Here is a 14774-nt window from a genome sequence, read left to right on the forward strand (position 1 = left end):
GTAGCAGTGTTTTATTTAAAGTAATGGTAAGTCGTGTCTGGTGTATTTTGTAAGCACAGCAACCTAGCACTTAGTGGGGTTCCATATAATGTTAGTGATTATAATGAAGAGAGTGGTCAGAAAGTTTAAGTTGCTTTTAAGTTCCTAATGATGATAACCAAGTGTGAGGAGGAATGAAAAAAATGCTTAGCATCTGGAAGATCCAGGCTTGGGCCTGCTCTAAGCAGTGCATCAGAATCACATCTGGGGAGCTTTTTTAAAATGCAGCTTTCTGGAGACTTCCCTGGAGGTCCAGTGGTTAAGACTCCATGCTTCCACTGCAGGGAACACGAGTTTGATCCCTGGTTGTGGAAATAAGATCCTGCGTGCTGCTGGGCTCAGCCAAAGGAAAAAAAAAAAAAAAAAGTTTTCTGGAGCACGTGTGTATGTAGTCTGATTCCATAGGTTTGGAGAGCACCTTTTCTCCCAGAAAGCTACTCAAGTGATCTCTGATGCACAAATAAAGTAAGAAACAGGCTTGGGAAGAAGTCGGGTGAGTTCAGCCTTTGTGGAGTAGTCCCAGGAAAGGAGAGAAAGTGCGATGGCTGGAGAGGAATCAGACCATCTGAGGGTTACCTGAGAGATGGACACTTGTGAGGAAGGTTACTAAGATAAACAGGGTAGCTCAGGTATGGCCCACTGGTAGTCTTAAAAACTTAGGGCTTAAAAAGTGAAATATCCAAAGCTGAAACAAGAGAGGAAGGTACCTCAAAACAGGTGTGCCTTCCCAAAGGCAAGGGAACCTTAATGCAAGAAGTTTATATCCATTTACTAACAATGTTCAAAAGGGAAAGAATTATTTGTGACGAGAAAGTACAGCAGTTTGCAACAAATCTCAACAAAAGACTAGTTAGAGTTTTCAGTCATGCATCTGAGAAGCTTTAATTGAACACCCGTGTGCAACTAACGTGCCCATGGGAAAGAGGCTGGGGTAATGTGTCAGACTCAGGTTTTAACAGAATCCATACAGTTCTCAGTTAAGCCATTAAAAAAAAATACTGAAGTGAACCCAGGATGCCAAGTTATTGATCTGAAATTTGAAGTACATATTTGGCAGATGGGTCCCTTGGGATAAAAATTCAGTTCTACAACCAGAGAGCCAGATATTTCCAGTAAGCCTGAGGAATAGAATAGCCAAGGAACATCGCGGAAGAACCAGGGCTGATTCTCAATTTGGAAGTGCTCTTACCTAGAGAATTGGCTTAGTTAAGTTTCTGGTAACAAAGGAAAAAAGATCCACTTAAATTAGCTTAAGCAAAAATGGTGACTGAGGGAGAGAGCTTCTTAGAAGGAGACTGGGGTACCTCAGAAAATTAGAAGTTAGATAAACAGGCTAGATTTATTCTAGAGACCTCAGTGACAGGTGTGGAGACTTCACTATGGGGCTCTACAGTTAGATTCCGAGCACTTTCTTCAGCCAGCCTCGCGAGATAAACAGTGGCTAATGATGGGTCCTGCTCTCTAGTCAGGTGGGCAGGTGATACAGCACACCACAGCTGTGAGACCCACCCCTACGGTTGGGAAAATAGTTCTCACAGGAAGAGTCCTGTATCCTGGGAAACACCTCAGTTCCAGGCAAACTGGGATGGTTGGTCCAATAAAACAGCCCAGAGATACTGATAAACTGTTTCTTTGGATTTCCTTTTTCCAACATAATTGTTGAATGAATAAATATGCCCTTCACAGCATAGTTTTGGTGAGGCTCAAAGTTTCAGCAAAAATTTACTAAATGCTTGCAAAATAAATACAGCTAGTACCATGAAATTAAACACTCAGACTTCAAAGGTAAAGTTCAGTCGTCTTTAACAAGAGGGCTCCAACCGGAAGGCTTTCTTGCCTAGCCTATGATCTACCTCCAGGTACCAGAAGCCATCTTTAACCTCTACCACATATAAGTGAGTCTGTGGCTGTGACATCCTTTTCCAAATCCCAGCCAAATTTGGTAGTCCCCCCACGCAGTGTGAGGGAAACATTAACACAGCAAGCCTGATTGCTTACTACTTATGTCTTCGAGGGAATCATGAGTGACCTCTGGCCAGCTCCTGGGAATGCTGCCCTCATAATGTTCTTTATGTGAGTGACTGACGATTTTGTTATATACACTTGAGGCAACGTATCATCATCTACTGGCTTTTCAGGTTGCTTTACCAACACCAAGATTGCTGATGTGCACCTGCTTTCATCGTTGGGGTTCTAAGTCTCGGTTGCCAAGTCTGGTTGCAGAGCAGAATAGGCCTATGTGACCAGGAGTACCGCCCTCCTCCGCCTCCTGCCCCTGGCCTATAAAAGCCATGGACCTTGAGGCGCATTGGGGCTTCCCTGGGCAAAGAACATTCCGCACACGTCCCTATAGTTCAGTGCTGGGAAGAGAGCATTCTTGTGTGGCCTCGGACAAGGAAGGTCTTGGAAGCCCGTGACAAACCTCTCTGGACCCCCCTGTTGCATATCTTTTTCCTGTTGCTTTTGTTCTGTATCCTTTGCTGTAATAAACCTTAGGTAATTGACTATTACCTGCTATCGAGCCCTTCTGGTGAATCACCAAATGAAACACTTATGGTGTCTTTTCTCTCTGCATCATCAGTTGTCAAACCTCATCAGGCATCTCTTGCCTTCTCCAGGAAGAATCTATTCACAATGAAAGCCCCAAAGCAAGTTTTACTAAATATTACCTGGAGTGTGGGGTGTTGGAGGGTTAGATGGTAAAGGGACTTTTTACACTGCACATGCCACCGTGTGCAAATTCAGAAAATCCCATTTGACATATTTTTCCCCCAAGTCGGCCTGGCTGTGCTCTGAACTAGAGATTTTCTCTGTCTGCCCTTCCTCCCACACCAATACTCAGCCTGTCCTCTATTCTCATGAGTAGTTCAGCTCTGTCCTCAAATCTGCCAGTTCATCTCAGATGAACAAAAGTTGGGAGTCATCAGGACCCACCCTCCTGAGGTGGCAGTTTACTGGTCATATCTTTTTATTTCCAGTCTGCTTTTGAAGATCTCTCTCACTTCTGCTCCCTCCCTTCTTAAATTACTTACCTTAGTATTCTTTCTAACCACGTACAGTATTTTCCCTGAAAGGAGTTCTGGTAAGTTTAACTCTTTCATCTGATCATTTTAAAAGAATACGTGACGTAGAGCCCAACCTGTAAAGTAGAGAAAAGCAAAGCTGGGCTGGTTGAAACAGTCAGAGGTGAGGTCTAGAGCCTAAGTGCTCTGCCTCCCAAGCTCTTTGCACCTGCTTCATCCCTCCATAATGATCCACAAGACGCAGCCTTAACCTAGGGCTTTATGCAACGGGGTTCGAAAAACGTGACTCTAAATGCTTTCAGGAGTATGAGACCCCAAGATAATAGGAATCCTGCCAGCCTGAAGCTCAGCTGCTGAGTCCCCTCTTTCTCTCCTTATTGCCAGGATGATGGCCTTGGCTTCCTGTCTACAACTCAATCGTCTTTATCTCAGTACAATCCAAGAGCCTCAAGATGGACACGAAGTTCACATAGAGTTCAAGTCTTCTTGACTGTGAATGTGTTGCTGAGGAGATCCTTAAGTCCTTCCAGGTATATCTAAGGTGGAGCAGGTGAAGAAATCAAAGTGGGAAAGAGACACAATGTCAAATAATCCATTTCCTGTCCCCTACTCAAGAATGATGCCATTGCCAAGAATTGCTTTCAGGTTGCCGAAATTTTAGTCTTTCTAAATAGGTAGGGTAAGAAACCTTAAAAAAAATGTTGACCTTTGGTTACATCTAGTTCTGGAGGTCTTTAATTTTAAAAGGACAAGATATCATAAACCAATCTTCTGAACCATCTGTTTCTCAAAGATTTGGGGAATTATTCCTAGGTCCTAAGTGTATAACTTTAAGCTTCCAAAGTTATATACATGCTTACTGAAAATGTGGCAAAATCACACATCGACATAGATTTTAAGAGTGAGGTATCTGGTCTAAATAAGCAACAAAAAAACCAAATATATTGAAGATGCCACTTTAAGGATACAATTCTAGCAAGCAGCAGTTTAGTTTTCTTGAGGGGAAAGGTACACCTTAAGTTTTGGTAAATGATGCATTTTCTTCCAGTGTCTCCAATCTACTGTAACCTATCATGGAATCATGTTGTGTTCCAAGCCAAAACCAAGCTATATTTCTTTTTAATTTCCTTTCATTTTCTTTGTATTTTGCCTTTAAAGTGACTCAAAGTCTCAAGAGATGTGGAACTCATGGTTCACAACACTTCTGCTCCAGATAGAGGGATTGTATTTTTAAACTGATCCCTAAATAGAAAGATCCAAAGAAGGAAATATGTGAAATATGAAAATCTCTTCTCAAAATGCATGAGAGCCTCATAAATTTGAAAATGTTCTTCCCTCATAAACTGTTCCAAAAAGAAATATTTAGTACTTACCACCTGCATTGGAGGCAATGAAGCAAGCAAGAGAACGCTCTTTCTTGCTTGTGGGGGAGAAGCTAGTGAAACAAGACTCTTTCTTCACACACACACACACACACACACACACACACACACACACACACATACACACACACACTACACACAGCAATAATACTTACAAGGCCAGCACAGATTTCACTGCGGTACTTATTGAATAAGAGTTAATAATCAACGATGCCAGGAGTTGCTCCACACTGGTTGTCACTGTGCCACAGTTCATGGAAAGCTCTCCTGGTCTAGGCGGAAAAGCATGTGACCTTGTAGCTGTGCAAAGTTGGGTTCAAGATCTGATTTGCCATTACTAGCTGTGTGATCTCCAACAAGTTCATTAACCTGCCCATGCCTCATTTGGCTTACCTTTTAATAGAATTTAGCATAACTCCCATCGGGTAGTGCTTAGCACATGCCAGGTACTGCGCTGAGCGTAGTCACTAGAGGCGGTCCTGAGGGAAATGAGCCAACAGCCTCATCCACAGCAGCACCCTTCAAGTCCAGTGGTCTCTTCATTGGGGCTGATGCCCTGTTATGTCTACATTAGGTCTGGATGTGATTCTTCTTGCTCCAAGTCCTGTGAACCAAAAAGATAAGTTATCAGCCCTCAATATACTATGCACTGAGGATCAGAGGCAGGATAAATGCACTAAATACTCCTGGAAGTCCAGGTCTTAGCAATTCTAAAATACTGCTGGGCCGGGCTTCCCTGGTGGCTCAGTGGTTGAGAGTCTGCCTGCCGATGCAGGGGACACGGGTTCGTGCCCCGGTCTGGGAGGGTCCCACATGCCGTGGAGCGGCTGGGCCCGTGAGCCATGGCCGCTGAGCCTGCGCGTCCGGAACCTGTGCTCCGCAACGGGAGACGCCACAACAGTGAGAGGCCCGCGTACCGCAAAAAAATAAAATAAAATAAAATAAAATACTGCTGGGCCAACCTGAGGAGGGCTTCCTACCCTGGGATGGAATAAGTTATTTAATTAGGTTCCAATTCTGCCCCGACAAGGGATCTTCAATCCACTTCACAGTCAAGTCTTCACAGTCCTTGAATGAACCCTCCTTAAGATTCTTCCTTTTATGATATCCTGTTTAGCCTTATCAGAAGTGGGAATTAGTGAATAGCTCTTCCTTAGGTGTGAGGCAGTTTTACCAGCCCATTTTCTACTCAGAGAAGGTTAGGCCCAAGGGCTGTTTTAAATCCTGAGCAGTCAATTTCTCTTCTCTAGGCTAGTGGTCTCTTTAGCATTTGAACTCTCTCAAAAGATTTAGTCCTATTCTCATCTGATTCCAGTCAATTTCATATGCCAACAGCCATACCCACAGTTCTTTGTGAGATATACTTCCTTTTTAAATTCGAGCTTATTTTGAGATAAAATTAATATATCATACAATTCACCCATTTAAAGTATAAGATTCAATGGTTTTTAGTATCTTCACAGAGTTATGCAACCTTTGCCAGTAATTACAAAACGTTTCCATCATCTCAGAAACTCCACACCCATTAGCAGTCACGCCCGATTTCCCCAACTTCTCCCACCCCAGCTCACTCTACTCCCAGCAAGAGGCAAAAATATACTTTCTGTCTCTATGGATTTGCCTATTCTGGACATTTCGTATAAATTGGATCATATAATATATGGTCCTTTGTGCCTGGCTTCTTTTACTTAGCATTATATTTCCAAGGTTCATCCACATTGTAGCATGTATCTGCACTTAATTTCCTTTTATTAATGAATAGTATTTCACTGTATGGATATACAGTATTTTATTTATCCATCAAGCAATAGACATTTGAATTGTTTCCACATTTTTTCTATTATGTATAATGCTGCCATAAACATTTATGTACAAGTTTTTGAAAGGACATAAGTTTTCATTTCTCTTTACTCATACATCTTGAATTTTCTACATGTCTTTGCTTTATTGCCTCTCTCTCTATCTGTCTCTTTCTCTCTCAGTTGCAATTACCTCAGACCTATCTTTGGTGGGAAAGACACACCTTAATTCATTCACCCTATCTTGTCCAATTGAAAAGATATAGCAGGTGTCACCTTAACCCATACAGATTTTAACAATATACCCTATGGTTGTATCTTGATTTGATCCTTGCTCCAGGGCTATTTTAATCAGACTTTGTTATCAGAGCATTGCTCAGTGCTACTTTTTACTGTTTGTGGATCAGAAATGGTTGCGTTTTGCAACCCTATAAATTCCCAAATTTGTAGACACTCTCTATTCCCTTTCCTGCTCGCAAAGTAGCCAATTGTTTTCTGAGCTCATCTATTTCTTATAATACCTTGCCAAACATAGTCATTAACAACCAACACAGGCTATAAACATTCTATTTTCCAACCTCTTCTTCTAAGGCTACAAGTTATTAAGGACTTGATGTGCCTTCCAAATTACCTCAGATGACAATTTTATCAAACGTTTTGCCACTGCATAATATCCATTCATCCTCCAATAATAGTTTTCTGCCACCTGCTACCAGCCCCTAAGCCAGTACCTCATTTTATGGGAATTTAATTAAAACAGAACTCTCTATGACATCCAGGCTAGACTAGGTGATGCTCTGGTTAAAAAAAAAAAAAAAAAAAACCAAACCCCCAGAATCTCAGCAGCTTAATCTTACAAAAATTTAGTTCTTGCTTATGCTACATGCTCAGTGCAGCTCACCAAGGCAATGAGAAAGTAAAAATAGCTTGGACAGTAAAAATCTGTCCTACCATTCATCAGATTGGAATAAAAGACACAGATAAAGCCAGCTGCAAAGTTAACAGGAAACAATATTTCCCCCAAGGACACACAGCAGCTGTAAAGTGTCATAACAACCCCCTTCTTTAAGTGACTACCACTTTCTACCTCACTGAGAAACTGTTCTCTAAAATCGGAGACTATCAGAAATATAAGTAATTTGATTTAAATTGTTGTTTGAAAAGATATCAGTAAGAGAGGAACAACCTACTCTTGCTTGGGCGGGGTCTAAGTTACTCTGATGCAGAGAAGCCATCTGGATTTACAGCCCAGATGCAGAGTTTCAGATAAGGGGTTTCTGCACACAGTGTCCCACATCTATCTTAGCTTTCTTTTTTCCAAGGAAACAAGACCCTGGGTCTACTTTGCAGTCTGAGTGTGATGTTGACCACTTTACACTGCCTTACTTTGCTTGGAGCCTATCAAAACACTGATTTATTTAAATTTAACTCAGACTCTACCCTGGCCCAGAATTCTCTCTATCCTAGTTCCATCTTTCACTTTGGTTGGTGAGATGCACCATAGTTTCTCCGATTTGTGATCTCCTTCATAGCAATGGGCCGATAAATTTGATTTTGCCTAACAAAGGGTTTGTTTTTAGTGGTTTGGGGTTGATTGGGCTAAGACAAAGGATTCAACTCATTGTAAACTTTTGACAATGGAAGATCTGTATTTTGTATAATGAAATAAATATAGGTTCTTGTCAGGCTCTGCCTTGACCCTAAACTGTCTTAGTTTTCTGAAGATGAGTTACTCCTTTCCTGGAAAAATGAAGCCAGTTGGTCTATATAACACAAGCCCTCACTCACAAAAGCTATTAGGTTTAGAAATAACAATAGCTAAAGTCCTAAAACTTCAGGGCAATTTGAGTACCAGGCCATCTCTTAAAATTCCATTGGAGCACAGCCAGGCTGCCACTGAGTCCATTTCTATCTCTGTCTCTCTAAGACACTAATTCCCTAGCTAGAGGGAAGCCCTGCACTGTGTCCTGGGTAGTTGACATCTCTCAGTAATAATTGTAGAATAAAAGAGAAGGGAAGAGTTGTAAATGTGCAATCTTTTCTCCACTCCCTATCCATCAATGCGGTTCTCCCTAAAGAATAAGGAAGTCGGTATTGGGAATTGCACCAAGAAGCCTCAGAGTTAGAAATCAGGGACATACACAGAGAAAGGGGTAGGACACCAGCCATTGTCCCAACAAGAAACAGATGTGGACAGGATTAAAAGAATTAATAAGGGAAGATGAAGAATCTGGGACAGGCAATAGCAGGGAACCTTTATCACCACTTGTCTGAAAAGGCAACGGGAGGGAAATGTAGCAGGGAAATGTAGAGCCAACAAACTGCAAGTCCATCATCAGTCACTTCTCATTCTTTCCTCCCCTACAGCCCCAGCCCTGGGCAACTACTAACATAGCTTCTGTCTCTACGAATTTGCCTATTCTAGACATTTCATATAAATGGAATCCTACAATACGTGGTCTTTTGTGACTGGTTTCTTTCACTTGGCATAATGTTTTCAAAGTCCATCCATCTTGTAGTTTACCTTGGTACCTCATTCCTTTTGATGACTGAATAATATTCCATTGTATGGATTATACTACATTTTGTTCATCCATTCACCAGCTGATGGACATTTGGTTCCCACTTTTTGGCTATTGTGAATAATGCTGCTGTAAACATTTGTATACAAGTTTTTCTGTGGCCCTATGTTTTCAGTACTTTGCAGTGTACACCTAGGAGTGAAATTGTCAGGTTATATATAATTCTATTTTTTACCTTCTGAGGAACTGCTAAACTGTTTTCCAAAGTGGCTATACCATTTTGCATTTCCACTAGCACAGTTCTAATTTCTCCATATCCTCAAAAATGCTTTTTTTGTCCATGTTTTTGTTTATTGCCATTCTTCTAATATCCATTTGATAATGTACTTAGGTTTCTTTTACCAGATTATTGAGCCAGCCTCTGGGATATGATAGGAATAGAGGTCTTGGTGGGGTAAATGCATCAGAGAGGGGTTAGAGTCAGGGTCTTTTTTTCTTTTGCACATATTATACATGTGTGTATATATACACTCACACATACATATGAACATACATTTGAGTTTTCACAGAGAAAAAGCATAGCCACGAACAAAGCATCTTTTCCTAGACATTTGTATTTGTAAAGCGTTTCAAGGCAGAAAAATAATTTTAAACTAAATTCTGCTCCTAATTGAACACAGTGGGCATAATAGTTTCAGCTGCCTGTCACATTCTGAACAAATTTCTTGATATTGTTAGAGTAAAAGTTTTAATATTCACATATGAAATGCTCCAGGTTCCCTGTGTGAAGGGCCTCTTTTAGAATGATTTCAGAAAAAAAAAGGGATTCTCAGTATACTATAATAACAGCAAGAACTTATGATTAGGCCCACAGTTCTTACAGAAATACTTAACCCCTTGCACAGCCAACACTTCCTCTCCAGTAAAACATGCAGCTTAAAAGAATTCTGAGCTTCAGATTTCACCGTGTGCGCCCTGGAAATTGTGGAATGTTAGCCCTGAGTTCTACATCAGAGATACTACAACACCGGCAGCCAGAAACCCAGGCCTTCTACCGGTTTTCTGGATACTTAATCACAATGAACTCCTCAACAATCATAACTTGCTTTTTAATGACAAAAATGAACTGACATCTCTTGGTCTTTACACACGTGATAGGAACAGAGCTCTTCATGGGGTAAATGCATCAGAGAGGGGTTAGAGTCAGGGTCTTTACACAGAGAATTGTGTAGTTGGCCTAGGAAGGTGATGAAGTTGATGACTGTACTTTGGTCTTCCAATTTGGGATATATGCAGGGGATATATGTGTTGGGAGCAGAGCCTAATGGTGTCTCCCATTTTGATAGTCTCAGTCAGTTGTTTTTTTGCTTTGTGTTCTTTGGATCACTGGAAGTTCTTCTTCCAGACATTACCCAGGTGCTGGAGAAATTGTGATGCTGAGAAGTTCAGAGAAATCATGGCGGACAAACAGATAATTGATGTGGAAGTGGATGCATTGTGGGAGAAGTGGTATCCTGTTTGCAAACACCAGGTTATCAGGCTTGGTTCTTAGGCTATAGCCCAGCTGTCTGTAGAATGTCTGGCAACAGATTGATCTACTCTGCTAGGCCCAGGTTAATATGCTCCCTCAGTCTGTGGGTGGCAGGGGGTTACCGGAGAGATCTGAAATTTTTTTCTCCCAAAATTGGCATATGCAAAAGGAGTAATGGAGAGATTGAGTTTATGGAGAGAAAAAGTATGCCTTGACAAGCAAAGTAGAGCGAGTGAGAATAAAAGTAAATAGGGTTGCTATATAGAAGAGTAGTGCATCACTTTGGTGAACCACAGATGTTAGAATGGTTTGGGACAGACACTGGTGAAAAGTGAGGTCTAATGTAGTGAGTCCCAAGGTATCTGAAGTGGGTGCAATAGTCCCTACAGGATCTACAATGACCAGATGTCGTGGGTACCTAGTCATTGGGTCATATCAAGAGTGGGGTCATCAGGAGTGGCTTCCAAAGTTTCCAAATACGTCAGAAAGGCTTGTTGGGGGGGCAGTCCTGGGTTCAGATATCTCTAATCAGGAAGGACAGGTAGCTGTCCCTGGAAATGAGGATCTTCTTTCCCTTCACTTCCACCATAGCCCTAAGGCTGTTTGGACCCAGGAAGGAATCATTTCATTTGACTTTAAAGAGATTGCAAAGGATTGACTCTGTCTCTATCTCTCTTTTAATTTATTTTTGTTTTATTCTGGAGCCTATATTCTTAGAAGAGCTAGCAGTGAATTAGCTCACTGAATATTACAGGTAATTTCTGATAATAACTGATATTATAACTTAATAATCAGTTATTAAGCCTGGTTGGCAGGCTAAGGAGATTTGTGCTGTTATTTCTAATCTGTTTTATGGATTAGAATTTGTTTTTCTCAATAAGTATAATTAAATGTATGATCCAAATAAGCTCTGAATCTAATCCCATGATTTTTTCTGTGTAGAAATTTTTCTATAATTAAGAATGACCGGCGCTTTCCGGAGCGCCATGCTGGGCGCGGCAGGCGCGGGGCTCGTGCGGGGCCTAGGGGCAGGGACGCAGGTGTGGCTGTGGGGCTCGCGCGGCCGCTCCCTCACCTTGCCCCACGCGGCCCGTGGGCTCCACGCGGGAGACTGGCGGCCCTCAACCGGGCGGGGGCCGCTCGGGCGGCAGCCGAGCCTGCTTGCGGCGGCGATCGTGAGCTCGGCGCCCGGCCCTCTGCATCCCTACCTGCGCCTCATGCGGTTGGACATGCCCATAGGAACCTGGCTACTGTATCTGCCATGTACGTGGAGCATTGGTCTGGCAGCTGAACCAGGTTGTTTTCCAGATTGGTACATGTTATCCCTCTTTGGCACTGGAGCTGTTCTGATCCCTGAAGCAGGCTGTACTATTAATGACATGTGGGACCAGGACTACGATAAAAAAGTTGATTCATCCCAGAAAGGAACAGAGAGGCTCCTCTCAATTCTGCAGAGTAAGATGGTTGCATCACTTTGGAATGCCACATAAAGCAACAGGATCATTTATTGTCCTCACTGAAATCCAGCGTAAGAAGTGCCAGTATCAGTTGAATAGCTGGTGTTGCAAAGTGCAGTGTGCTTCCTTTCTCAACAGAGGAGCGGCCATGGGGGCAAGGTTACAAGAACAAGTCGCCCAATAGCTGCTGGAGACATTTCAACTTTTCAATCCTTTGTTTTTCTTGGGGGACAGCTGACCTAGGCACTGCGTGTTCTTCTGTGTCTGAATTACTACAGTATAGCTCTTGGAGCAGCATCCCTACTTCTTGTCATCACCTACCCGCTAATGAAGAGAATTACATACTGGCCTCAATTAGCCTTGGGGTTGACTTTTAATTGGGGAGCATTACTTGGATGGTCTGCTGTCAAGGGCTCCTGTGATCCATCTGTTTGCCTTCCTCTTTATTTTTCTGGAATTATGTGGATTCTAATATACGATACTATCTATGCTCATCAGGACAAGAGAGATGATGCTCTGATCGGCTTTAAGTCCACGGCACTGTTGTTCAGTGAAGATACCAAGCAGTGGCTCAGTGGCTTCACTGTGGCGATACTGGGGCACTGAGCCTGCTGGGAATGAACATTGGTCAAACTGTGCCCTACTACACTGCTCTGGCTGCTGTAGGAGCCCATCTGGCTCACCACATTTACACTCTGGACATCCACAGACCTGAGGGTTGTTGGGATAAATTCACCTCCAACCGAACAATAGGACTAATAATTTTTTTAGGAATTGTCCTTAATTTGTGGAAAGAAAAGGAGACAGATAAAACAAAGAAAAATATAGATAATAGAATAGAAAATTAGCAAATTAAGTTTATCTGGGGATTTTTAAACCAACTTTTACAAAATACTCTCAGGTCTTATTACCACAAAACTAGATTTGAGTAACAGTCTTACAATATGTTAATGAATTACCAACCAGTAGATGAAGTTGTAGGGCATTTCTGCCTGGATTTTAGTTCAACTATGTACTAGTCACATTCTTCCCCGTCACAGAAACCAGGAACTCTTCAGGATTTGCGACCACCTGGAGTATTTAAGTTATAATTCTCATCTGCAGTTACAGGAATTATATGAGTTTTGGCACTTTAGAACAAAACTTGATGTGTGTCTCATCTAAATGACTGTCTCTGTAGGAAAATGGACTCTCTTTTTAGGGCAAAATAAAGGCTGCTACAGGAAGTTGAGGCTTATTGTTCTTTGCATTGACCTTTACTTACTGCCAAAAGCTGTAATTCAGGAAACCGTTCTGTTTTTTATATTTTAGGAGAATTTAAATCAGTAAATAAAATTTTTTACCTGTTAAAAAAAAAAAAAAGAATGATCCTTAGCCCCACATATCAGTTGCCACACTTATAAGATTAAAAACATTGCATAACTTAAAGCCTGTAATATTATTTCAATCTAACTTCTTCCTGTAGCTTTTTTTTTTTTTTTTTTGCGGTACGCGGGCCTCTCACTGTTGTGGCCTCTCCCGTTGCGGAGCACAGGCTCCGGACGCGCAGGCTCAGCGGCCATGGCTCACGGGCCCAGCCGCTCCGTGGCATGTGGGATCTTCGCGGACCGGGGCACGAACCCTCACCCCCTGCATCGGCAGGCGGACTCCCAACGACTGCATCACCAGGGCAGCCACTTCCTGTAGCATATTGATGACACTGTTCATTTTAATCCTTAGAGAGGATCAAATGGAAATACAATCAAAAACTCAAATTTGTTTTTAGAGTGGACTTTGTCATTGCTTGCTAGTTTCTCAATTTCTGGAAGAATTCATTGTTTAAATGAATTGGGCATGGAAAATGACTCATATACACTGGTAGAGAACAGAGGTAGAATTTGGAAGGAGCTTTGCTAGAACTTCATTAGTCATTCTCTTTAATTCTTCATGTCAAATGCATAATGCTGTTTTGGCATTACTCTTAAGAATTATTCAATCTCTCCAGGAAGCTTTAAATGTTCTGAAAACAAACATTGCCTCAGAATTTTCAACTGGAGTGTGTGAATAGAGAATGCAAACATTTCCATAATCCTCCAAGAGGGTTTGAGCCAATTTGCTGTTAATGTTCCCTGCTTCTCCCGGGAAACTCCTATTTCTAAGGTGAAGATGTTTTCAGAAAAAGTTGGCTTTATGTAAATAACCTTCAGGTTCTTTATGAAAATGCTATAACACTTCTATGGTGAAATTATTTATAGACGTGACAACAAAGAAAATTACAACTGTTCCGTTAGAATCTAGTCGGCTCTTCTTTTCCTTTTTTAAAAGCAGCTTTATTGAAATATAATTCACGTACTATTAAATTCACACGATAAAATTTACCCTCTTAAAGTGTACAACTCCGTCGGTCTTAAGTATATTCACAGAGTTAAATATACTAACTACAAATTTGCATATTTTATAAATATATAAATACATTCTATTGTATGGATATAACACATTTTGTTTATCTTTTCATCAGGGGATGGACATTTAGGCTGGGGTCAATACGGGGCTTTTATGAATAATGCTGCTGTCAATGTTCATGTACAAGTCTTTGGACATATGTTTTCAATCCCAATCATGTTTTAAATACGCATTTGTATCGGTTATTGACGTGCTTTTTTCTACTGTGTGCTTTCTTCTGAGACAAAGATACTATATACTCATTTACACTGTCTCTTTCTTTAAGCCTAAGTGAGGAAGACAGAAGCTGAGGGAGGTAAAAGGGAGGGTCACCCAGGACCCCAAAACACTCTTTTCGTGATACAAAATGAAGGGGTAAATTCACTACGGCTATCTTCCAATTGCATGTTTCTTTTTTTTGTGTGTGAAAAAAATGTAAGTAGGCAAACTAAGAATATACACACACACATATGCATAAACCTATGAATGTGTGTTTGTGTGTGTGTGTGTGTAAAGGCTTCATCCAAAAGATAAATAAAAAGTAATTAAGAAAGATTAGTTTTGGGCTTCCCTGGTGGCGCAGTGGTTGAAAGTCTGCCT

The 14774-nt window shown here is 41.5% G+C and overlaps 1 protein-coding gene across 1 annotated transcript; it reads left to right on the forward strand.

Annotated features, from left to right (window-relative positions):
• Positions 1 to 11282: 11282 nt before the first annotated feature.
• LOC103076209 (4-hydroxybenzoate polyprenyltransferase, mitochondrial-like) lies at positions 11283 to 12601 on the forward strand. The gene is given in 3 exon segments (XM_082931312.1): positions 11283 to 11702; positions 11913 to 12345; positions 12348 to 12601. Coding segments are annotated over 3 exon segments (1107 nt in total).
• Positions 12602 to 14774: the final 2173 nt, after the last annotated feature.

This window comes from Lipotes vexillifer, unplaced genomic scaffold (assembly GCF_000442215.2).
Source record: "Lipotes vexillifer unplaced genomic scaffold, Lipotes_vexillifer_v1.1 scaffold1587, whole genome shotgun sequence".
Lineage (NCBI taxonomy): Eukaryota > Metazoa > Chordata > Mammalia > Artiodactyla > Lipotidae > Lipotes > Lipotes vexillifer.